Source organism: Phascolarctos cinereus, unplaced genomic scaffold, assembly GCF_003287225.1.
Source record: "Phascolarctos cinereus isolate Bilbo 61053 unplaced genomic scaffold, phaCin_HiC Scaffold_726;HRSCAF=1367, whole genome shotgun sequence".
NCBI lineage: Eukaryota > Metazoa > Chordata > Mammalia > Diprotodontia > Phascolarctidae > Phascolarctos > Phascolarctos cinereus.
This window is the reverse complement of record NW_027556098.1, coordinates 185,637,229-185,664,582: the sequence shown is the minus strand read 5'-3', so window position 1 is coordinate 185,664,582 and position 27,354 is coordinate 185,637,229. Positions and strand designations below refer to the sequence as shown.

At 35.3% G+C, this 27,354-nt stretch overlaps 1 protein-coding gene across 1 annotated transcript in view; it reads right to left on the bottom strand.

The window, feature by feature from the left end:
* Positions 1–27,354, bottom strand: part of PGAP1 (post-GPI attachment to proteins inositol deacylase 1) — a 98,943-nt gene that overhangs the window by 12,422 nt on the left and 59,167 nt on the right. The window contains exons 20-26 of the mRNA XM_020993603.2: positions 17,766–17,859; positions 16,393–16,483; positions 12,711–12,908; positions 11,209–11,344; positions 6,456–6,506; positions 5,401–5,630; positions 3,339–3,443 (exon numbers count right to left, since the gene is read on the bottom strand). Coding sequence (XP_020849262.1) covers positions 3,339–3,443; positions 5,401–5,630; positions 6,456–6,506; positions 11,209–11,344; positions 12,711–12,908; positions 16,393–16,483; positions 17,766–17,859 — 905 coding nt within the window. The remainder of the gene's footprint in view (positions 1–3,338; positions 3,444–5,400; positions 5,631–6,455; positions 6,507–11,208; positions 11,345–12,710; positions 12,909–16,392; positions 16,484–17,765; positions 17,860–27,354) is intronic.

Genomic DNA, 27,354 nt, shown 5'->3' with positions numbered 1-27,354 from the left:
ACTACAGGATTTGTAAAGGCAAAAATCAAAGCACGATATAAGAAATACTAAACATCTGATAAGGATTGGAAATGGAAAAAACTTAAAATTCTATAAGCAAATACAATTACAACAAATTAAAGAAAAAGGCAGTATGGTGTAATGAAAGAGCTGGTTCAAAATCTAGACTTTGACACATGTCAGCTTTGTGTCCCTGGGCAAATTACTTAATCTCTCAGTGCTCCAATAAACTCTCTAGGACCATAAATGGCAGAGAAGATGCTGACCTGTATTGGTCCATGGAGTTTCCTCACCTGAGAGCTCCCTACGCCAATGATATCACAGGTCCAGTCCTTATCCCTATACTCAAGGAAAACATCAGTAATTTTTTTTTTTTAGGCAATTGGCGTTAAGTGACTTACCCAGAGTCACACTGCTAGTAAGTGTCAAATGTTTGGTCTGAGGCTGGCATTCTTAGAGAATTACTGCATTCTAACTAAGCTCATAAGAGGATCTTAACAGACCAATATAGTAGCTGACACTTCACCTGCCTTAAATTCACCTAGCTAGGACACATTTGAGAACCAGGGATAAGGAATAAAAAGCTTTCTGAGCAGCCAAAAGGGATGCTACCAAGTCCTGGCACTTTACTCAAGTGTGAGTCCTTGAAGGGGGCTCTTTCAGTATCTGTCATTTCATTTTCAGTCAATTTTAATAATTGTGGTTGCCTCTTTCCCAAGCCTACATGTGCCAGAACCAGCCAATTAAAAGAGCAGAGAAAGGCTGGTATCAGAATGTATGACATTCATGACAGTGTGGTCAAGTTCAGAGTTTTGCATTTGGAGCCAGAGGCCCATGGTTTAAATCACCTATCACGGTGATTTAATCATGGATAATTCATTTAACCTTGCTGGGCTTCAATTTTCTTACCTCTAAAATAAGGGATACAAACTAGATAATCTATAAGCTTATGATCTTTCTACCCCTAGAGTAAGAGTTGTTCTAAGAATCAAAAGACATAAAATTCTTTGTAAAACATAAGCTGCTACATATCCTATTGATATTATTTTTGCTGATGTTAGGGATGGGAACTGGACCTGTGTTATCAGTGGTAGAGAGAACTCCTAGATGAGAACATTCTCTCTCAATACAGTCTGGCAACTTCTTTCTGACTACAAGTCTCAGCCTACAGCACTGAGACTTGCCCAATGTCAGAGATGGGACTTGAACGCAGGTCTTTCTATCTTTGAGGCCATCTCTCTATCCACTACACCATGAGCTCTTACATGAACTTGTATTTGCAAGTGACATGAAGCTGAGAATTACAGCAACATTTTTTAAAAATCACTGCATCTATATAAGTCCTGCATATACTACTTCAAGATCTTGAGGCATCTAGGTCATTTATATTATCAATTATTCCATCTTTTAGTTTATTCCAAACTATTATTTGTCTTCCCACAGACCCTATGGTACAGTGATAGGCAGAGTGCTAGACTCTGTCAGGAAGTCCTGGATTTAAATCCTGGCTCAGTCATCAGTTGTATGAGTCTGGGTAAGTCATGTAACCTTTTGGTCTTGGTTTCCCCATCTGTAAAATGAAGCCTAAATTACAGGGTAGTTGGGAGGCTCCAAAGAGATAATGTATGTAAAGTTCTTTGGAAAACAAAGTGCCATGTAGATGTTATTTATTATTATTTCTTCTCCCTACATATTAATTTTTTCTTATACAGTGAAGTCTTACCTATTTTGTATACTCAAGGAATTATTCTGAAAAACCAAGTTTTCTAGAATGCTGAAGACTTATCTCTTCAAACATGAAACCTTTGTGTATATATATATATATATATTTCTTACCATTTTAGATGAAAATAGCTCTAAAACATGTTGCACACTACCCAGCCTTCTTAACTATTCAGATGGGCTGTACAATATGGTTTAGTATTTTCTTAGGGACTCTTGGGTCATCATTATGACAGAAGCTTTGCCATTCCTTAATCCTGTTACCCTGGACAAGTCACTCTGAGGGCTTAGCATACTCATGTGAAAGATGAGAGCTGAACTAAATGATTTTTAAGGTCTAGTTCTAACATTCTGTGATTTTCCTGTGCTGCAAAAGTGAGACCCTTAGGGGCCTTTTGAGGTATATAGGCCTGATTGAGACCATACAAAATGGATCCAAACTGCTAAAATTTTTAATTCTTTTGTCTGATTTTTATGTATTTTTCATTTTTCTCTTTTATCAGCCTTAGCTGTTAGTAATAATAATAATAATAAAGGCTATTATTATTAGAGACTTCACAGTACAGTGGCCTGTGCTGTCTGTGTGACCCTAAGAAAAATCACTCAAATTCTCAGTGTTCTCCATAGGGGCCAACCTACATCAGTAGAGAGTTTCCTCACCCGGGAATTCTCTATGTTAATGAAATTCCAGGTGTAGTTCTTATCCCTATTCTTGTATAACACAATCCTCAAAAAACATACTCTCCTCCAGAAGTGTCAAACATAGGACCTCTAGGCAACGTATAGCCCATAACAGTTCCAAGTACAGCCAAAGGAAATATTTTTTAAAATATATAAAAATACAATTTAAAAATGGGTCTAATCTGGGGGGAGGTGGTACGCAGGGAGATTATTTTCCCTAAGAGTTATTCTTCTATGAACAACGTCCCTACCTCAGAAGAAAGGAAAACGGAGCTTTTGGGGGCAACTGGGACCAAGAAGGAGAGAGGGCATATATTCAAAGATGAGACTGGATGGCAAATGGAAAGGAAAATGATCAGGGGAAAGACAAGATGTAGGAGTGAATGTACTGGGATGCTGGGTATGGCTTGTTCCATTGCATCTTGAAGGTAGGCTATCAGTTGCATTGGGCCCAACAAACAAAATATCTGGTTCCTCTAAATGATCCAAAATCATTAGTACTAGCAAATAAAGATGAAAACTTATTAGTTTAAAAATATTTTGTAATAGTCTGTTCTCCCTACAAAAGATGTAGGTTAATTTAAAGTGATTACTTTAATTGTATACCAAAGATAAAATATTTGCCTAGAACACGAAAACAAAAACAAAACAGAAAAGGAAGGGTATAGGGAGAGCTGTTTAAAAAACCACAAAGCACAATGCTAATTTAATATGTAAATGTCTGAAGATACATACAAACTTAATAACAAAAAGGCTGTAAGTGGTTAGCAGTATAAATCTGCATATACACCACAGTTCCTATTCCAAGCTATTCCAACCTACTCAACCTTAGGAAAGAGAAAAGTAATCTAAAGTTATATATCAAATATGAAACGCATGCTGAAAACGAGGACTAAAAATCTATAAGGGAAATAAAAAAGATTAAAGTACTATACCTTGACTTTACTGAAACAATGTCAGAATTCCCAAGAATTCCCAGAGTTGGAACGAGTAAAAATGACAGATATTTACATGGATCAGGATTAAGTCTAATATAATATCTATATGGGGGAAAAGGGGAGAAAAATGTGGTTACATAGACATAGTTATCTCAAATTTGTATAAATCTGAATGACACCCACAAATCACGGGAGTAAGAAACAATGTAGTTTAAAGTGGGGATGATACTACCTATCTCAAAGTGTTGCTATGACAATACGACTCCATAAACTTTCGAGTGCTACAGAATGTGAATTGTTATTATCCTTGAATTATCACTGAGATACCTGTTCTCCAGGCCATATTTCATCCATAAGATATTGTATATGGAACTGAGGTATAAAGCAATACCAGGGAGAAAAAAATAAAAGATACTACAAAAATGTACTTAACTCCACACAACAGATATTTTCCTAAGAAGTCATTTATGAACCAAATTATTGTATACTAAATCATTTAAATGGCTTTGCAAGCCAAACCATCCAGAATTTGCAAGTCAGTCAAAAAACATTTATTAAGCATCTATTATGTTCCAGGCACTGTGTTAAACACTGCTGATACAAAAAGCAACAAAAGACAGTCTTTACCCCAAAGAGCTCAAATTTAATGGGGAAGACAACAAGCAAACAAATATGTAGAAACAAGCTATAAAAGGGATAAATATGACATAATTTAAAGAGGAAAGGAACTAGAATTAAAAGAGGTTGTGAAAGGCTTCCTATAGAAGATGTAATCTTAGTTAAAGGAAGCCAGGAAAATGAGGAGGCACAGCATTCCGGGCATGAGGATGGCCACAGAAAATGCTTGGAGCCAAGAGATGGAGGACTTGTTCATGAAACAGCTAGGCTATCAGTGTCACGGGATCAAAGTGTACTGGTGTTAGGAAGGAAGGTGTAAGAAGACTGGAAGGGTAGAAGGGTACTAGAGTAACAAAAGGTTTTAAGCAGCAAAGAGAAGATTTTGTATTTGATCCTGGGGATGACAGGGAGCCCCTGAAGTTTACTGAATTATGTGAGTGGCACGCTCAGACTCATGTTTTAGGAAAATCATTTTGGTGACTGAATGGAGGATGGACTGGAGTGAGGACAGATTTGAGGCAAGTAGACCCACCGGCAGGCTACTGTAATAGTCCAGAAGTGAGATGATGAAGATCTGCACCAGAGTGATGGCGGTGACAGAAAAGAGAAAAGGGAGATGTTGCAAAGGTGAAATTTGTCTTTTGGGGAATTTCTTTAATTTTGCTTAAAATAAGAACTATCTGATGTCTTGTAAAACTAAGATTAGTAGTTTCTTCAAATAAAATTGATCCAATACCAAAAGCCTGGACCTTAATACAATGAGGGATTAGGGAACTCCTTAAATGTATATAACTATTTCTCAAATCTATACTGAGCAGGAATACTCAGAGGTTTCACGTATTTGTCTCCTTTAAAAAAAGTTTCTTAAGTAACAAGCATCTTTCCCTTCCACCATATCTCTCCCTGAAGAAAAACAAAAGGAAAAACTCCTATAACAAATAAGCATTTTTTCAAAAACTCACGAAAATATAAATTCTAAAAACAAACTTCAGTAGCACTGCTGAATGCTTTGTATGATTTGTGACTTCAGTCAGGACAGAAAATGATAGTTTCTTAGTCATAAATTCTTTTTAGTCACTACAATCATTTTAGTTCAACTTAAGGAACTCCCTTCAAAGCTAAAGAAATCTATTTTTTATTTCTAAACTTTCCAAATGCAATTATTTTGCTATAATAAAGTATAACAGAAGTTCTACCTTTCTCTTTTTGTTAAACATTTACGGGAATTTATGTTTATAAGATAGAGAAAGAACTTTGGCAAATCTAAGTGGGTTCAATGTAAATTTTCCTAGTCAAAATTTTCATATACTGACTAGAAGATGTTTGGGTATCTCAAATCTTACTTAAGCTTTATTGATGGATAGTTTAGTTATGGACCAAAGCAAAGGCAGAATTATACCACAGTTTTTATACAACTCTAAACATTTAATTGTATCATTACCTGAGATTCTTTAGCCAATAAATTAAGGATGGCATACTGAGTAATACAACCCATATTACTAAGTTAACAATAGTAATATGCATCTTAAAATTATCTTCAGCATTATCAATGGCTAAACTTAAAGGAAGTACATCTGGTTTTGGAGGAAGGCTTTTCTGAGATCTTTTGTTCTCTTTTTTTTCAGCTGAAGAATTTGTACTGTTTTCATTTCTTTGAGAGATGTTTGGAATCTACAAAGAAAGCAAGAATATAAAAATATTAATTAGGATATTCCTTATCTTAAACAAAACCAGGTTTAAGATACTGTTTCATTTTAAATCAAACTCTTATTTAAAAAACAAATATGCATACAATACAATCTTCACAACTGAGGATTTGCTAGATAACAATATCTATCATCTTCCTATAAGCACAACTGGAAATAATTTCTGGATCTTCTGAATTAGCCACTCTAAATTTTACGGCTAATATATCCTCAAAAGATGATCCTCTTTCTAAAAATTTTTCTCCTTAATCCACAACAGACAAAAGACATTGACCCTTCCTCAATTTTTTATCCAAGATGAAGAACCACAATTTAAACCCTTTCAAATTTGTTTTCAAAAAGTAATTTAGTAGGGACAATGTTGGCTAGAGCAATTCATGGAATGACAAATGACTAATTTTACTGCAGTCAAGAAGAACTGGGCCTTGAAGGTGAGAGTATAAGTTTTCATGTAGTTTCCATATTTTCTTACAAATTAAGAAGTGAACAGCTGAGGCTTAAGGGGCTCAAAGGTTAAAATTACCTCCTGACTAGATGGAATACAAGTGAATAACAGTGGGTACCAGAGATAATAATCATAGAGTTCTGAGGGATAGCTAGAAGAAAATATGGATAAAGGACCTAGCAAGACATTACGAACATAGAAAATAGCTAATCATTTTAAATGGGGTAATCAAAATGATCTATGATTTTCATAAGGATTAAGTGATAAAGTCATTTCATCCTGAAATGATAAATGGCTAAAGACGATGAAAATATGTAGTATGTTTTACCAAAAAACCCAACTTACCATATCAGAGTTATTTTTCAATGTTGTTATGTTGGAGTACAATTTAATAATCTAGGAAAAGAAATGAATTTTTGTTTTCAAAATTGCTTTGCATCAAGAAATCTGAATGTCCTTGTAAGACTTTTAAATACACTTAATCCCTCTTTAAATGGAGACTAAAAAACCAGGCAGCAACAGGATTCTATTCCTTCCCAATTGATTCTGTTTCTTACTCCCCAGAGAAGCTATTCTAAATGTTCTCTCTCCTCTTCAAGCCTCCCACACCCCACCCCTTTCCCCTTTCTAAGTTGAGGACTTTGCCTTTTAACTTAGAAAACAGAAGTCATTCAGTGTGAGCTCCCCCTTCCTCCTTTCTCTTCACCCCCCAAATCCTGCCATCTACCACTCTCTCCTCTTTTCTTCCAGTGTCTGACAAAGAGGGGGTTCTTCTTCTTACTAAGTCCAATCACTTACCCATTACCTAGTATTTTCTCTATTGGTTGCATCCTCAACAGTGTTCTATTGAATTTTCAGTCTCTCACTCTCTACTCTTTCCTTCCCTATAATCTTCAAACATGCCTATGTCTCCTCTATCTTTAAAAAAAGCCTTCACTAAACTACTTTGAGCTATCTTCCTATCTCTCCCCTCATTTTCTCAGCTAAACTTCTTGAAAAAGCAATCTCCACTTGCTGTCCATACTCACCCTTTGCAATCTGGCTTTCCACCTCACTTTTCAACTAAAATTACTTTCTTCAAAGTCATCAAAGACCTATTAATTGACAATTCTAATGTATTTTTCTCAGTCCTCAATCTTCTCAACCCACTTGCTGGATTTCATCATATTCTCCCTTCTGGATGCTTTCAGGGTTTTCCTCACTCTACTTTCTCTGCTTCTCCTGCAACATATCTGACTACTTCTCAGTCTTCTTTGCTGGCTAAGCATTCGTAGAACACTCCCTAACTGTGAATGGCTACCTCTTTTTTCTCTACTGGTAACTTTATACATTCCATGTGTTTAATTATTATCTCCATGCACATGCTCTCAGATCTATGTATCTATCCCTGGTTTCTCCTTTCCGCTTCAGTCCTGCATCACCAAACACTTGCTGGATATTTGAAATTGGATGTCCCAGAGGTAGCTTAAACTCAACAGGTCCAAAATTGAATTTATTATCTTTCCCCCTCAACCTTCCTACTTCTAAACTTCCCTATTTCTGTTGAAGGGACTACTACCCTTCTAGTGTCCCACGTACATAACCTCAACATTATCTAAGATTCACATTCCCTCACCCCACATAGCCAGTCATTGCCAAGTCTCATTGTTTCTTGCCTCTTGCATCCAACCCCTTCTTAATACTTACACAATTACCATCTTAGACCAGGCCCTTATCAACTCTTTTTTTTTCTCCTCGAGGCAATTAGGGTTAAGTGCCTTATCAACTCTTCATTAGATAGCCTCCTGGTTTCCTTGCCACAAGGATATCACCATTTCAGTCCATCCTACACACTAATACACTCTAAGCATATATCTGACTGTGGGACTGGCCTACTCCAGAGGTGTCAAGCATCCTTGAGTGAGGCCTGAACCAGATTAAATCTAAATGGGAAATACTTAACAAAATAAATAAAAGTACAATAGAACATAATATTAATATGTGGTTTTCTAAGTCAATATGTAGCTGCAAGGATCATTATGTAGGGTTTAGCAGTCCCCTTTCTAATTGAGTTTGAAAGCACTGCACTACTCAATCAACTCAGCCTCTAGGATGAAATATAAAACTCTCTGTTGAACACTTAAATTCCTTCACAAGCTTATTCCAACCTATCTTTCCAATCTCAATGACAATTGCTTCTGGTCCCACACTCTCAATCTAGCCAAACTAGCCTCTGTTCTTCATAGATTGCACTCCATGTCCTCTGTGTGTGCCTTTGCACTGGCCAGACTCCATGCCACGAATATACATCCTATTCAACTTGTCCTCTCAGAATCCCTTTCTTCCTTCAAGATGCACTCAAGAACCATCTCTTGTATAAAGCCTTTCCTATTTCCCCCAATGTTCTCCTCCCAAATTACAAGGTATTTAATTACTTTATATTTATTCATACTTATTGTTTACATATGTGTGGTGTGTGCATACATGTGTGTGTATGTGTCTGTGTGTTTTCTTTGGGAAAGGTATTGTTGTGGTGATGAGATGCAGCAGTTATTAATATATAAGGAACGTACATAAGAAAAGTTGAGTGTTCATAACTCAGGGACTACCTCCAGACAGAACATAAATTCACTTCTTAATAACTTGGGAATTACTTAACACTAAGATGTAATATCCTTAGTTGATGGTTTGAACTATGGGGATGAATCTCTATTAGGGGTTCTTTTTTATGTCATATGCCCCTTTGGCAATCTAATAAAGCATATGGAACATCTATTGGAAATCTCTCTTCATTTGGACTACATGCTCAATATCCCATATAATAGTGGCAAATGCACATCTTCTTGTTTTATGTTTCACTTGATATTATTAACCAAAGAGCTCAAAATTATTTCCATTAAATCTATTTAGAAATCGAATATGATTTTGACTTATGCAAGGAAGACACCTTACTGAAGGACAATCTGTTGAAGGTTGTTGAAGGTATTTGCTTTTCCAAAACAAATACTTTTTTACGGTCAAGGATCACATAGGATTCTCTACACTTCTAAGTCAATTTTGTAACTGCAGACTATTGTCTCTCAAGTTTGAAGGAACTTACATACCTATCAAGATTGCTCTCAATGTCCATGTAAATTATCTTTATATTTTAAAAAAATACTTAATTGATGCCTTGTTTTTAACATATCATCTCCCAATCTACTCCACCTCCTCAAGTGAGCTCTCCCACTGTGACGAAGAAAAACAATTAAACAAAAATAAACCAATAGAACAACTGTGTCCAACAGCATAGGCAACATTCCATAGCTCTAGTCCTCTGCCTCTCTGAGAGGAGAGCTGTACTACCTGTTCTCCAGGACTAAGACTGATCACCACTAATCAGTTCAGTTGCCTTTTAGTGTTGTTTTCATTTACATTGTAGGAATCATTTTCTATCCTGTTCTCCTGGATCTACTTATTTTATTCTTCATTATATAAGTCTTGTCACTAAGATTTTGTAGAGGGAGATGAGGCATATGTTTTTCCAATCACCTTTTCTGGAAAAAGTAATAACATTATTTTTCCTAAGCATTGAGCATCATCTCCTCTTTGAGGTGCCTTGAGATGCAATACCCTCAAAATTGTGTTACTTCAGCATGGACCTCCTCTATACATATTTTTTCTATTTTAGCTTTCCCTGGCTTTGCTTTCTTTTGAGCTAACTCTCCTTCCTCATAAGGGTGGATTCTAAATGTGGTGTACCATAGTCATGGAAGGAGAATGGTTACAGAAATCTTAAAGATCTTTTCCTTTTCTGCTGTTTGCTGTCTTTCAAGTTTCATCCCTAAATGTTCTTGTGGTAAGGGCTTAGTTATGTTTCTTATCAAATGTCTTGTTAAAACAAAGAAGTTTTATGCCACAACACTGCTCATAATCCTCTGTCAATTTCCTTGTCTTTATCTTACAAATATGACTTGAATGTCCTGAGAAAATGGTAGGAGTCTATGCTATTCTATTTTTCAGTGTAAACAGGTTGTTTAAATAGACTACATTGAATTTGCCTCAATTACACACAATATCTTCTCATTTTTTTATTTAGTACTGACTAAATGATGTGAGAGTCATTTTCAAGTTACAAAATTTAAAGCGATCCAGGGGAAGACTCCTTGCAGGCTGAGTGGACACCCATCGGGAATTTATGGGAGGACATACACAAGAGTGATGAGAAAACATGGATGTAGAATGGTATTCTTGGAGGGAACATTCCCATTGTTGAGATCACAGATCCATCAGTATTAGTTTAGTATTAGTTTCCACAGCAAACCATTTATGCTAACTTGCTGCTATGGATAACAGCTATATCCAAAGTAAGTGGGGGGAGGGAAAGCCAAAAAACTGCTCAACAATGTTAAAAACATATCAAATAAAAAAAAGAAACAATGACTCCTCTGTTTCTCCAAAAAAGTAGCAGTTCATTAGTTTTCACTATCTTCCTGTTGCTATTGCCTTATTTTTTATCTACCCTCTCTATTCTGTATATAGACTAGCAAGTCAGAATGCCCTGGTAACCATTCTTGGTAAGTAATCTTCTTTATGTTCTGTAACTTGACAGTTTTGTGCTTTAGGTAATTTCTTTCATTATTTGATTTGTCATCAATTGGTTCTAAGTAGGTATCAAACATTCTCTCCCATATCATTTCAAAGCATGATTTTCTCTTCATAGCAACTGTTACAGAAAATCTAGTCCCTATCCTCACATCTCAATGTGGATTTTAACCTCTTCCATTTCCTTCTATCAAATGAGAAAATAGTTGCACGTGACACAGTGCCTGGCACATAGTAGGCTCTTAATAAATACTTGTTTCCTTCCCTTTTCCCTTTTTGGCCTCTAACCACCAAATCCTACTATGCTTAACTATTTGTAGATGCAGATTCCCATCTTACAGCTATATCAAACCAACATACACAAATGGTTATAATAGTAACAAAAATATTTAAAGCTGTCCACCAAAATAAATTGCAAACCCACCATTTTTACTTATGAATTTATAAACTCTTTTTGAAGATTCTGTATGGAATGATATCTGATACAGCGATGAGCACATTCTGGCATTCAGGTTAAAAAACTTTAAGATGATACCTTAAACACATAGTAAACATAGATGAGAAGTATTGAAAGTGCTCCACAAGTTGTCCAACCAATTATTAGCAGAAGCATGATCAGAAACGATAATCTTGTTGTTATCAACCTGGGGTCATTAGGGATTTCAGAAGGTCTAAAATAACAAGAATATAGCTTTTCAAATTCTTTAAAAAGCAGCTTAGATCCAGGAGAACAATTTATACTGTAATATCAATACTTCGATAATGAACAATTCTGAAAGATTTAAGAATGCTGATCAATGCATTATCCTAGATGAATGATGGTGAAGGATGCTATCCATCCTTTAACAGAGAGGTGACACACTAATATGCAGAATTAGACACATATTTTTGGACATATCCAATAGAGGAATTTGTTTGTTTGACTATGCTCATTTGCTTTAAGAGTTTTGTATTTCATTCCCTCTTTCCCAACCAGTGGGACGAAGAGGGAAGTGAGGAGGAAAAAAAATGTTATCATAATTGAAAAAAAAAAAATTAAGCAGTTAATATGGTTATATACTAGAAACAACATGATCTTAATGGTCTATGCACTTGGGAAAGGCAAGTTTAAGAAAATACCAAGTATTTACAATGGTTCTAGATGATGTTAATTGTTGGAATCTTAAAACTTTTAAGTATTTTAAGAATTATTTCAAGGAATTTTCAATTAATACAAGAGGTATCTTCAGAGTTTCACATTATAAGCAGATACAGAAACCAAAGTTAATATAGCTAATAAAGACTAAAGCGGTGAATTTATAAAACAGAGAAAGGCAATTAGCAATGAAACTGTAATTCTATTTATATGCCCGTTGTAAAGAATAATCATGTTAGCTTAAAGTGAGACCTCAGGGCCTACGGTCCCAAACACTTTTTGTGAGGAAGGGTTATTTTTCATTTCCCTGAAACCTTGTGGGAGAACCTGGAGATAATTGTTTTTAATGAAGTCAATGAACAGGGGATGATACTAAAAGTACAATATCTGAGCATGGTAATGGTAAAGGGGTTCTATAGCTAGGTTTATTCTAGTTCCTGTCAGAAATCCTAGTAAATGATGTTAGAGGGGTGCGATGATAGAAAATGGTATCAGAAAACAGTTTTGAGGTGTATAAGTACAACACTAGTTGGGAACCACTATGACTTTGAGTATACAAAAATACTGTGCGAGGACTGGGCCACCCACTGAAAGAAATGTAAGACAATCAAATTCAAACACGTGCACAGATTACAACATATTTTGATTTACTCACATTTGTTAAACAAATACAGAATACCTTAAAATTTTTAACTTTGATGATAAAAGTAAGAGTCATTAATTTGTAAATTATCTACAGAAACCAGTTAATGTTCAGGGAAATACACAAACTAATCTTTAAGGTTCTCTTTTAGGAATATAACTTAAGCTTATGAAAATATTTAATGACTTTAATGTATAATCTTCTTAAATAATAGGAGAAAGATTTTAACCAATTATTGAAATGTGTTTTTGTTTTTTACCTGTTTAAGGTTAGCCACATTGAAGAAAGAAGCCTCACAGATAAAGATGAGAGTATGCCTCCCCAGTATGCAATACTGGTTCCAAATAGAAAGAGGACCAAAGACACAAGTGGAAAACACATACTTTGTGTATTTAGAAAAATGGCATCTAATTCTGGCAAGAAGAAACTATCCCAAATTTGTTTAAACCAGTTATAGCTGTAGAGAAAAAGAAAAGTCAATGATATAATTAAAATATCACGCTTATAGTCAAGATATTATGTATATATACATTTATGATTTAACTTCAGATTGACCCATGCGTGTTAAATATTTATGAAACTATAGTCTTAACAGGTTTATAGAACTCAACCTTCACATTAATTTAGAACAGTTTTATTTTTTTTTAAATCAAAAGTGCAATAGTTCAAACTCAATCAAAGCATCAGTATCTACTGTCCTACATATACATATTTTCAATGAAGGCAAAAATGACATGCCCAGGGTCACACAGCTAGTAAGTGTCAAGTGTTTGGTCTGAGACTGGATTTGAACTTAGGTCCTCCTAACTCCAGGGCTGGTGCTCTATCCACTGCACCACCTAGCTGTCCCTATAAAAATATATTTTAAAAAACAAGTTTATATTAAGAACCCCCGTTTAGGGAGTAGTGGTATCCATGAACAATTCTAAACATTTATCAAAGTAACTGTTTAAATGGCTATGTGGCTAATCTGTATTGTAACTTCATTATTACTGATAAAAGAATGCAGTGAACACTTATCTACGGTAATAAAAGTGAGTAGTGCTGCAGATACCAAAATAGTCAAATAAATGAAAATTATTTATGTGTGTTTAAGTACACATATTTTAATTTTATTTTTAAATTTTTATTTACTTTATTTTTAATTTATGGAATAAAACAAGCATTTCCATAACATAGTATAATAAAAAAATCGCACATGAAACCGCAAACCTATTATGTACAACATTCTATTCTTTTAAATATATAATAAAGTTATCATGTAAATTTTTTTCTGCCTTTCCTCCACCCACCTTAGAGATGGCTACCATTAGATAAAACAAATCTGTTGATTATTTCAAATTTATGTTGTAAATAGCTTGTTTGAACATGGTTGTTTGTGTATTATCTCTTCCGTCAGACTATAGGCTCTCCTTGAGAACAGGGACTATCTTTTGCTGTTTTTTATATTCACAGGGCTTAGTAGAGGCTTAGCAAACGTTTATTGGCTGATTGACTGGACTGAGCTGTCTTTGGAAGCAAAACCTTTAATCAAGTGGATGTCAGATGACCATTTATTACATGGGCTGTAGAAGGCATCTGGCTTTTAGGTGGGAGCTAACTTCTAACATTAGTCCCTTTTTACTTTGAAATACCATGAGTCTATGACAGGTGGCTACACTTTGACTTACCTTGAGTCCACACAGTCTATCTTTCCCACACATCCTATCATTTTCTAATAGAAGACTGGGATGAGCTCATGCTTTTAATTTCTGTACCTACTTTCATTTTCTCCAATAAAAGCTTAAAGAACAATATGCATTGGGTCTAATCATTTCCCCATTTCTGTATCTTACAAATCTCTTGCAATTTGAAAAGGATGACTCTGATCTCTAACGTGGCTCTTATCCAAATTTCTTATCATAACGATTTCCCTTTTATCAGCCATTCTAAAAGTCTTTTATAAATTAACTATGGGGCACTATTCCTGGAGCTGCATCTCTCCCACTCAAATCTTTTTTCTTTACTCAGTTTTACCCTTCTCTGGCTCCTATGCTACTTTCAGCTTAGTTACAATGGTGCCAAGTCCCCTAGGCAACCTAGCAGTGCACAGAAACTCTCCCAAAATCCAAATGACTCCCTAGGAAAGGGGATGTGCAAAGATCTTGGAGATGGAGAGTAAGAACTGGTGTAATAACAACCAGGCTAGATCTGGGCTAGAGGCCCCACAAATAAGGCCATATGGAGTAGGGCACATCAGGAAACTGACTAATATGACAACATTATGTCCTTTTTTAATGCCTTCTATAAATTCAGATCATCATATTAATGTGAGAATAATTAACAGAATATCAATATAATGCCTGTTACTTAAGGAACCTATATTCAGATCAATGAGAAAACTAAAAGCACTGCCCAGGATCAAGGATTGAAGTTTCCGTTTTTCAGCAAAGGACTAATGAAATGTACTTCCTAAAACCCCAGATTTTTTGGTGATCAAGGTAGGATCACAGAGGGGGAAGTGACTGCCCTTCTCTAGGGCTCTGAACTCAAATCTGGCCTCAGACACTTACTAGCTGTGTGACCCTGGGCAAGGCACTTAACCCTGTTTGCCTCAATTTCATCATCTGTCAAATGGGGCTAACAATAGCACTTACCTCCCAGGGTTATTATGAGGATTAAATGAGATAATAATTGTAAAGTGCTTAGCAGCACAGTGCCTGGCACATAGGGAGCACCATGTAAGTGCTGCTGTTCAGTCATTTCAGTTGTATCCAACTCTTTGTGATCCCATTTGGGGTTTTCTTGGCAAAGATATTGGAGAGGTTCACCATTTCTTTATCTGGCTCATTTTACAGATGAGAAAACTGAGGCAAACAAAGTTAAGTGACTTGCCCAGGGACACTTAGGTAATAAGCGTCTGAGGCCAAATTTGAACTCAGGAAGATGAGTCTTCCTGATTCCAGGGTCTGGTAATCTAATCACTGTGCCACCTAGCCGTAGTTATTACTATTATTAAATAAAGCTATACCAGTCAACTACAGAAACAAAGTTTTAAGTTATTCATTATAGCACTCTGTGGTAGCAAAGAACTGGAAATAAAAGTGGGTGCTCATCAACTGATGAATGGTACATGCAAAAGTGATATTTGGATGTAATGGAATATTACTATGCAACAAGAACTGACAAATTCAAGGAACTCAGAGCAACATCAGAGGAAAATACAAGGAAGCAAAATATTAATATATGCAATAACTACAACATCAATACAAAGGTCACTAAGAGGGAGTATAAACAAATAACTCAAAAACCAAAATGTTCCCAGAGAACATATAATGAAATACAAGCCTGTCCTTCAGGGAGAGGCAGGAGATGACAAGGGGAAAACGTTGTATACATTGTTGAAATGGTTATTTTAGGGGCAGCTAGGTGGCGCAGCGGATAGAGCTCTGGCCTTGGAGTCAGGAAGACCTGAGTTCAAATGCGGCCTCAAACACTTGACACTTGCTATCTGTGTGACCATGGACAAGTCGCTTAACCCCCACTGCTTCATCAAAAAGCAAAAAAAAGGAAAGAAATGGTTATTTTAGCAGTTGTTTCTGTTGAACTTATTCTTTGTTAAAATGGAAGGTTCAACTTGGAAGAGGGAAGACAGACAATTTCCAGAACTGACTGAGCAAAGGCATAATGAACTTTATTTTAAAAAATAAAGCTATAATAAACAGAATTTGTCTAATTTCTTATTTTATACTATAAAATATAATTATAAATATTGGAAAATTTACAATTAAAAATCAAAGAAAAAATCTGACATTTTAACCTGAACTTGAATTACTTCAAATCATAATAAAAGTTGTTTTTAGACAATTTGTGAAGAAAGGGAAATAACATGAGGAACTGATAAATGGCATGCTGTTTTAGTTATTAAGAAAAATTAAACCACGTGGAAAAATGTAACTCACCCCAACATGAATTTCATAATTATTACAAAAGGATCAACTTTGTATGGTTTGGCTTCTTTATCCAACATACTTGTATAATCTAAACAATGGCCTGGGAGAAAATTTAAATAGAATTCATTGTAATTAAGCATGAGTTATTTTAAAGAACTGTCAATAAATAAAACAGCTTTAGTTTTAGAGACAGTACCTGTCTATAACTGCCAGAGTAACACTTGATAAAGAACTAAGTGATTTCAGACACAATCTGGTTCATTCAGTCTTTTAGACGAACAAAATAATGATAACAGTTGACATTTGTTAGCACTTTACAATTTACAAACCATGCTTTGATCCTTACAACAATCTAATGAAAAGAATTTAAGTATAACTATCTCCATTTTGCAGATGACTCAACCAAGGACCAGAGAGTTTAAATAATTGTCCGTCCTCATCTAGCTATTAAGGAGCAGACACACAATTTGAATCCAAGTCTTAATGCCAAGTAGGGAGTGATTTTTGTTATCCCACAGCTGCCTCTAAATCAAGGAAGAATAGATTTTAAAAGAGGCAATCTAAGACTAAACAAGATGGCTGGACTAGATGACCTGTAATGTCATCTAGTCTAACCCCCTCATTTCACACATGAGGAAATAGGCCAAGAGAGGCTATTGACTTGCCCAAGGTCATACCTGCAGCCAGCCACAGCAGAGCCACAATTTACACCCACATGCATTGACTTCAAAATCAGTTTTCCTCTCCCCTTTCCCCACCCTTTGCATCATACATCCTCTCAGGAAGAAAGGTAAATGTAGTCAGTTGAATGAAAACATGCAAAGCAAAAATATTTTTTGGGGGGCCAAGTAGTTATGATGGTGATGTTAGGGGATTTACTTCCCAGCCTTTAAATATATTTGTCCATGCATTTTACTAGCACAACTCTGGATCCTAGGATTAAAAGATAAGAGATGAAGTGCTAGAGAGGATCTCAAAGGTCATCTCAGTTTACTCTCCTCATATTACAGATGAAGGGAGCTATGACCAGAAAGTTTAAATAACTTGCCCAAAGTCTCACAGATAGGAAATGGAAGAACCAGAATTCAAACCCTAGTCTTTTCACTACTAATCCAGTATTCTATCATGTTGACTCTCACAGCAGGACTGATGGCTAAAGTATCTGGAGAAAATATCTCGACATTTTTCTAGAATGTGTTAGCCATTCAAAAATTGGCTACTAGAAACTAGAAGTAGGGAAGGAAGAAAAATCATCTGTTACTAATGTGGCTAATTTTTAAAGTTCCAAAATTTGAAATATCATTGAAATAAAATGGACTAATAACTTCTTTACCTTAAATCTCATGACCAGTATCACAAAAAATCTTCATGGATATTCTTACCTACTGAAATAAGGGACTGTAATTGTCCTCCATAAGTAAGGAGGATACTAGACATGATATAGGCAGGAAGAGCTCCACCATGGAATCGAATTACCTAGAAAACAGATAAATCACAAAGTATTTCTAATTATGCAAATTATTGATGAAAATGTACTTCCACGTACAATAAAAATGTTATTCTTCATTATCTTTTTTTTAAAACATGGTCATACAATCACTTTCATCAAAGAAAACTACTATTATGGCTCTAGACACAATAAATGTTGTGAATGTGTTATACTACAAATGTTACCTGAATTTGACCAATAATTTGAGTAAGCCAATCCAGCTGGGCTAGATTGTGTTGCAAACCTGTTTTCAAAGATCTAATCCAAGTCACTTATCTGCTAGTCTATCTTGATTGCTTTTGATATTTCTACTTCCCATATACATGATGCATGTCTTTGACAGATACATGTATTGTTTTTTGCAAGGACATCTTTAGCTTCAAAACACAAATTCCCTGCACCTGAATCCTCTTATGTATTCTTCATTCAGTAAAGTTCTTTAATATGACATGAAAGCTTTTTCTCAAAATAATCATCTCAAGAATTTGTGCTACTGTATTCTCACAAACACTTAACCTAATACTTACAAAATCACCGTCATCATCATCTGAGGCTTCTGAAAATATAATACAATCCTTAATTTTTCCCCAAAACCTGACTTTACATTTGACTTTATACATAATCCTATGCAAAAGCAACATTAAAATTATGTTCTTAATGTTATAAAATTGAAAGTTGTCTACTAGTAAGTACATGATGAAATCAACTTTTTTATAAAATCTCTTTGCTAATAATATTTTATATTCTGAATAACACCCTGGCTCAGAAGCTGAATCAACAAATATGGGATGCCAGAGATGGCTGATCTATTACCAGGCAATACTAAATCTTGGTCAGTACAACTATCAGCTCTTCATCTATCTAGTAACAGACTACCTTTGCTATCCTTGAGAAGGCCATGGCTCTGAAATATTCCCTCCCTGTGGGTACAAAATTAGAGTAGAACTGATCAGAAAAAAATTATTTTGTGCTTCTATGGATCTACATGTGCTCTATGAGCAACATATACACATAGTAACTTTGAAAACTCTAAGGTAACTAAGCTTTTCAACCAGCAACTTTATTTTATGTAAGAATGTGCCAGTATCCATCAATAATATCTAGTCCTTCATTCTGTTTAAACCGAGGAACACCTTATTCACTTATTCCTATTAGGGTAAAACTTGGCAAGCACTCCTAATTAGACCAACATTAACTGCACTGATAAACTGTTCAGATGTCTAGTGAGATGACCAAGGTTCGTCTAAGCAGAACCTCTTCACCACTTCAAAACAGAAAGAAATGCCTTTTAGTAAATTACAGAAAAAGGGGAGAAAGGCAGAAAAGAGATGAGGGTCACACTAATGGGGCCCCCAAGATGTGTATTTCCCGTTCTATGCTCTATGTGCTGGTGGCAGTGGTTACAGGGAGGATACTAGAGGGCTGTTTTTATTAGCAGATAGGGTAGATTCCCACCAAGAATCTTCAAAAGCCACCCTATCTGACGCTCCTCAAGAGTTTGTTTTCAGACGCAATTCAACCAGATTCCTTCATTCTTAGGTAAGATGAAGTTCATGGGTCCACTTGAGCAAAACCTAATTCACAAGGATTATAATCTAGACAAAAAAGTGGTAGCCCTGGATGAAAGACAGGCTCAGAAGCAACGTTCCAGTGTTATCTAGAACTAAAAAGGGTCCCCCAAATTAAGAATGAAATGTTGTCTGACACATAAGTGCCTAATCAATGCTCTAGCTAGTTATTTACCTAACTTTCTCTCAGATGCTCAAAACAGTCAGAAAAGCAAATTAGCTTAAAAGATTCCACTAACTACAATAATGAAAAAGAGAGAAATTCTAACAGAAGTCTTAATGATGGGGAGGGATGGGGGGAACACAACTCAGTGGAGAGTGAAGAAAAAAAAACCACTGTGTAAGATACTCTTAGAATAAGATTCAAGAGAAGAAAATTAAGTAAAAACTACAACCAGAATTCCAAAAAAGAAAAGGGAATGGCCACAAAACCCCAAGTGTCATTGGAAAGCTTACAATTTAAAAAACTAAACAGACTAAATAGAGTGAAATTAGAGCTCTTAAACTCGAAAGAGGAATGCTAGCAATAGAATCCCTGAAAAAATGAATTTAAAAATTTAATAGTACAAGAAATACTAGAAAAAAATTTAGAAAGCAAATTTGAAATACATGAGACAGTTATAATCAACACGAAAAAAGTGTTTAAAAAAATAACTAAGAATCAACGACCTCCCAGAAAAATTCTAATGAAATAAAAAATATGAATATTCTATTTCTAGAAATCAATTGCCCAAAAGTACTAGAACCAAAAGCTATACAAAATTCATAGGATGCCATTAAATAAAAATATCCTGGGTTAAATCACCCAGAACTATGACTGTCAAGCACGCGTGTTCCTAAGTCAACTAGAATAGTGCTTCTTAAACTGTGAGTTGCTGTGAGGGGTCATGAAAAATTTGGCAACAGCAAAAGGTTTCGAATGTGCAGTGACCAAAAATTAATTCAAAACCAAACGCATAATGCCTGTGTTGCATCGTGCAACTTCACTGTAGCCTTGGTTCTGAACACACATATTCACTTTGTACTGCGCATGCTGTCATGCCATGCAATGTCAATGAACACTGCCAGAAACACTCTGGCTTAGATTCGAGACTACTGCGTGTTATGAACTGCAGTGTTTTTACTGTATATACAGAATCATTAAATGAATTCTGGCTTGGGATTAGGACAGGATTTCTAACCATTTCTGAAATGGCCTTAAAAATAGCATAAACATTTTGCCATTTTGTACTACATATTTATGCAAAGCAGTATTCTTAGCATTGACAATTATAAAATCAAAATATCAATCCACTCTGAAAAACAGTAAAGATACTCTATGTCCTGCAGTATCAAATATTCCACCAAGATTTAGTTTTTTATGTAAAAATAAACAAGCACATCAATCTCATTAGTATACTAATTTGCTTTCTTCTTTAATAAATGGTAAAAATTATATGTATACCAAAGATTTGTCTTAAAATAAATTTATGATTTATTATCAGTAAATATTTGATTTGTATACCTATTTTACCTAGATATCCAGGCCGTGTAAAAATTTCTCAGGCAAAAAGGGGTTGCAAGTAGAAAAAGTTTAAGAAATCATAAATTAGAAAACATTGCAAGTGGCTGGGAAGAAATCTAAGGAACTTCAATCAGAAACATAAATAGCAAGGAAAGGAAAGCTTGGAATATCATGCGCCCAAAAAAGTAAGATAAAATGCTTTGAACCCAAGAATAATTTAGTCTACAAGCTGAGCTTAATTAATATAGAGGGGAAAATGGATGTTTAGAAGGGAGGAGAAGAAGAAATGTATTATTTTTTCTTATGGGGGCACTACTACTGGTCAATGAAACATAAAGGTATATATATAGGAGGGTGTATCTTGAACTTCAATCTTATCTAGGATACAAAGAAAATAAGAAAAACGCATAGTGGTAGAAATGTAATAAACAGGAGTGTGGGCTGGGTTATACAGCACGAGAAGTTGTGTTTGAGTGGAAGGGTGGATTCAAGGAAGGAATGTATCAAGCAAAACAAATGATGGTTATAAAAGGCTAATGAAGAAGAAAAATGAGGAAGATTCAGTGAGATTCAGGTCTGGGTGGGAAAAAGAATAGACTAAAATCAGACTGGTCCAATCAATATAAGGTACAATATCTAAAGCTAAGGATGTAAATAGAAAAATGGAGATGGTCTCTGATCTTTTTTTTTTTAAATGAGGCAATCGGGCTTAAATGACTTGCCCAAGGTCACACAGCTACTATGTGTCAAGTGTTTGATCTGAGGCCAGATTTGAACTCAGGTCCTCCTGAATCCAGGGCCGGTGCTCTCTGTACCATGCCACCTAGCTAACCCCCCCCCCTTTTTTGTTTGATGGTCTCTGATCTTAAGAAGCTCACATTTTAAATATGGGAAAAATTACATTTCAGTGGCAAGTCAAATGGAAAAGTCCTATACTACTTAGAGTACAATGGCAAGCATGGCACAGCATCTTCTTCAATGTCATTTAGAATGTTTCTGATGTTGAATCATCTGACAGTGCCAAGGATTTTGGTGTCAAGAACTTTCTTTTCCAAGTCTTAAATGGCTGTGACTGCTAGGGAGACAAGGGATGTGGCTCTTGCCTGTAAGTGGTGGGTGACCAGGAACTGAAAGTGGTGGGTCATGTGGTGCTGTAATGGTGGTTTGATTCTTCTAACATATATTTCCTCCTCTCCTTCCCCCAAGGTGCTATACAACTTCATCTGGGCTATATGTCCTAGAGGGAACAAAGGATGGCTGATTCACTTATTCACAGAACTTGCTTACTTGGGTGTTAGGTTTAGGGACTGGACCGGAAGCATGGCTAATGTTACTGTTCCCACGTCCCTGGCTTATCTGTCTGTTGATAGCAATTACTCACAGTTATTAGGTGGTGATGATGGTAGAGCTATTCTCCACAGAAACTGCTCCTTTGAATGGCTGTAGAGACAGGACAAAAAGCAGGGTAGGATGTCTGGGGGTTCTGCTACAACTAGAGTTCTTAGATTCAGAGTCCTGGGCTGTCTCTATTGGGACTAACAGGAGGTAGATGGGCAGCTAGGTAGATAGAAAGCCGAGCCTGGAGTCAGACGCCTCATCTTCTGAGTTCAAATCAGGCCTCAGGCACTTACCAGCTGTGTGAGCTTGAGCAAGTCACTTAACTCTTTTTACCTCAGTTTTCTCATCTGTAAATTGAGCTGGTGAAGGAAAAGTCAAACCACTCCAGTATCTTTGTCAAGAAAATATCAAATGAGGTCATGAAGAGTTGGACAAAACTGAAATGACTGAACAAAATGGAGGTGGTGGTCAAGGTGGTAGTGGTGGTGTTTTGATGACCCTGACAGATGCTGCTTCCTGTCCTTTCAATATGGTGCTTTATTGTTTCAGTATAGTAGTTAAGACAAATGTAGATGGTCTTTCATCCTTCTGCCCCAAAATGAAACTGTCAGAAACAACTATACTCAATTATATATGATTCCTTGTCCAAACCTCTGAATAAAATGAAAATTTACAAAAATATGATACCCAGATTAACAAAACAGAAAGTAATATAGTCTGATTTAGGAAAGTTATAGTTCTCAGTAAGTCACAAATCCTATCCTCCACTCTTCAAAACAAACCAGGTCAAGATGAACTTATAAGTGAATTCTATCAATTATTTAAAAAATAAATGAGAAAGTTAGGTGACACAGTAGATAGAGCTCAACTTAGAATGAGGAAGATCAAAGCTTGAATCCTGCCTCAGACATTTACTAGCCACGAGTCTCTCAGTAAGTTACTCATCCTTTCTCTGCCTCAGTTTCCTAATCTGTAAGATGCGGATAATAATAGCACATATCTCACAGAGTTGTGAAGATCAACTGAGATAATATATATAAAGCATTCTGCTAATCTTAAAATACTATATAAATATTATTATAAAAAAGAACAAATAACTTTTATATAAATGGTTCTCAAAAAACCCAGAAAGATAACATCATAACAAACTCCATTTATGAGATAAATATATTCTTGATAGTCAAATCAGGAAGACAGGAAGCAGAAAAATATACATATACTAATATCACTAATATAAAATAAAATACTGGCAAAGATACTATAGCAGCATCATTTAAATTTTTAAAATTATGACTCGTAATTGTTTTTATAACAGATTGCAAATACGGTCCAACATTAGCAAAAGTATAAACAGTAACTTTTGAAAAATTACAGCATTCATTTATGCCCCAAACACTAAAAACACAAGAATAAGAAATTCTTTGCTGAATATGGTTAAAGAATATAAGTGAAACCAAGAGCTTATTAAGAGTTTATTTGTAATAAACACTAAAAAATGTTTCAAAAAATCAGGTGTAAAACAAGGATTTCCATCATCTCCACTATTATTTGATGTAGTGCTAGAAATGCTGGTAATAGGGGCAGCTAGGTGGCACAGTGGATAGAGCACTGGCCCTGAAGTCAGGAGTACCTGAGCTCAAATCTGGCCTCAGACCAAACACTTGCCACTTACTAGCTGTGTGATCCTGGGCAAGTCACTTAACCCCAACTGCCTTAAAGAAAAAGAAAGAAAAAAAAAGAAACTACCTAATAATAGTATGAAGCTATTATGATAGCATAGCATTTAAAAACTAAGCTTTTGTTGCCAAAAATAATGTAGAAAAAAAACTCTCAAAGGTATACATTTGAACTTGAAAGCATAATTTTCTAACCTGTTTAAAAATGGGTTTTGAAGCTATTTACTTAAAATATAAAAAAGCAAAGAATTCTGATTAGTTTCAAGAACTATTGCTTAACAACAGGCAAGATGGAAATTTAGTGGACGAATTTCAATAAAAACCTTTAAATAGAGAGGAATGAAAAATAAGACAATTTAGTAAAGTACAACCAACAATGCAGCTTTCCCATTAGGATATTTGTGAAGTGTATTTTTTCAGCTATGTTAACTATTAAAAACCAAGTATCAAGATACCATGTGATTGGACCGTTATTTAATATAACTAGCATAAAAAGTGTTTAACTAAAATTTTCAAAAAATAATGAAGCATATTCAATATCATTTAAAAATATTAATGATATTTCAGTATGATACAATGCTCTTTGTATCACTAGTATTTCACCTTTATCTCATCTTTTTTAAATTTCCCTTTCTGTATATTTTAATAATGTACACAATAGTAGTACAAACATGCATGTATCGGGGGTGAGTGCTCAAAAATGTTTTACTCATAAAGGTGTGTGATTAAAAATATTTTGAAAAACAGTTTGAAGATCTCAACAACTGCATTAATTAATAAAAGTGTTTTGCCTTTTCAATCAACATTCAGGACAAATATAGGGACACTTTTATATATCAATAACCTCATGTTAAAAGTTTAAATTTAGCTACAAACAGTATAAAATCCATGCTTAGTAGCTTTAGGTGACTAAAAGTATACAAATAAATAATATGACCTAATATTCTGAGTCTTGGTGTCTTGGTGTACCCCTTTCATTTTTATGTAGAACTCTTCAGTTGTATTTTAAAGTTAGCAAAACTCTGTTTAACAATGCAACCTAAATTTTTCCCTCTTGCCTTTCACTGGAGGACAGGTTCTTAGAAATATTATCCTGAGATAATGGGAACCTTTTTTGTTACTGTTTTGATAGCTGCATTTCAATATAATTGGTTTCATTTGTAATCCTATGCATTATTATATATATATATTTTTTGGCTAGGCAATGGGGTTAAGTGACTTGCCCAAGGTCACACAGCTAGTAAGTGTTATGTGTATGAGGCTGGATTAGAACTCAGGTTCTCCCAAATTCAGGGCTGGTGCTCTATTCACTGTGCCACCTAGCTGCCCCCTACCCTATGTATTTTACTTTCTGAATTTACAAACATTCTGAGAAGGGTGTCCACAGTCCTGATCAGATTGCCAGAGGAGTCTAACACAAAAAAGGTTAAGAACCCCTGCAGTAGAGTAGTAGCCCACCAGAATACTGTTAGAGGTGGTATTTTCTCCCACTTGGTGGCTGGCTGGCTGTATTTCTATGGGTCACTTGATCTGCTTCTCACTGTGCCTACTGTCCTCACTCTGGACTCAACTCTAACACCAATTCTATCCCTCTCTCCTCCCTATAATCTTCTCCTCTAAATTTGCTTTTACACTGTATGTACCTGTTTCTTTTATGCTGTTACACCCATTAGAAAGCAGGGATTATTTTATTTAACATTCTTTATATACACAGTGCTTAGCATAGTACCTGGCACATAATTGAAGTTTAATATTGTTGATTGTTGACTGAATGACTCGTATCCCTAAAATCCTATACACACACAGCAGGTACATAACAAATACCTGCACATTGACTTTTTTTTTTGCCTGTTCTCACCATTTCCTTTTTTCCTTTCTTTTTGCTTCTTCCCTTTCATTGTTTTAATGCCTCCAAAGTTTTTGTAATCACTGTGAAACAATAAGAACATACTATTGGCTCAGGGAACTAACTGGACAATCACAATTCACATTCACATTCTTTAATTTTCAGTTCTTGAAACAATAAGAACATACTATTGGCTAAGGGAACTAACTGGACAATCACAATTCACATTCACATTCTTTAATTTTCAGTTCTTTTCACAGGTATTTCTGCTTAAAGATTTCTCTTCTAGGGATCTACGTAACAGGTAAGGACGCCAGATGTCTGTGCATCAGACAAGCAGAGTACTACTATATAAAAAAGTAGTCTTTCTTTCTTTCTTTCGTGAGGCAACTGGGGTTAAGTGACTTGTCTAGAGTCACTCAGCTAGTGTCAAGTGTCTGAGGCCAGATTTGAACTCAGGTCCTACTGACTCCAGAGCTGTTGCTCTATCTACTGTACCACCTAGCAGCCCCTAAAAATTAGTTTTAATCTTGCACTTAAATACTCAAAAGTACGTAGCTTAGTTTGGAAGAAAAAGTATTAAAACGAGAGTCTGGAGATCTGGGTTCTAGTCTAGGCTCTGCCATTAACTAGCTTTGTGATCTTAGAAGTCATAACTTCTCTGGGCCTCAGTTTACAGACTTCTTTAAGTGTTCAGTTCACCATCTTCTGAATGTAAAGGCATTACTTATAGTTCCCTCACAAAGAATATTTTAGCTCTTCAGAAAGATGTGAGTTTTTAATATCTGTCAAGTGGAAAACAAAAATTATACCTTCTGGGTATTTTTGTTTACCTTACCCTGATAATGAATACACTGTTTTAAAAAATTATTATAGACTCTTGAGGCCACTCATCCTCATACCATATCAATTTTAGCAAAGGAAAACACAATTTTTCAAAATTCCAAGACTATTTCCAGCAAAAGAACAGACCCTTACATCTAAGCTTTTCCCATGTCCTCTACTTACTACCACTATTATTACTAATTAATAGCTAATATTCATCTATCACTCTGAGTTTTGCAAAGTACTTTACATGCATTACCTCATTTGATCCTCAAAACCAAATGAAGAATGTACTTCAGGTATTTGTTACCATCTTCTACAAATGAGGAAACTGACACTCAGAGGGATTAAGTGACATATACCACCATCAAACTAGTAAGTTTTTGAGAGGATTAAGTAAAACTACTCCCCCCCTACCCCAGCAATATGAAAACTCTGTGAGGCGAGTGCCTGCTTTTATTTTGTTTTTGTATCTCTAGCACACAGAATGGTGAGTGACATATAGTAGGTACTGAATAAATGCTGATTTAAATTGAAGAATGTTCTTTCTGGTTTTTTTTTTTTTTGCTATAGGTGATATGTTTGCTCTGAATCTTTTACAATGATCCTTTTATGACCAAAAAACAGACATTTTCAAGGTGGTCAGTAAGGTTCTACATCTAACATGTTGATCCCTGAATCCTAACTCTAACTTCCAAATGACCTACTAATTGCCACATCTGGTT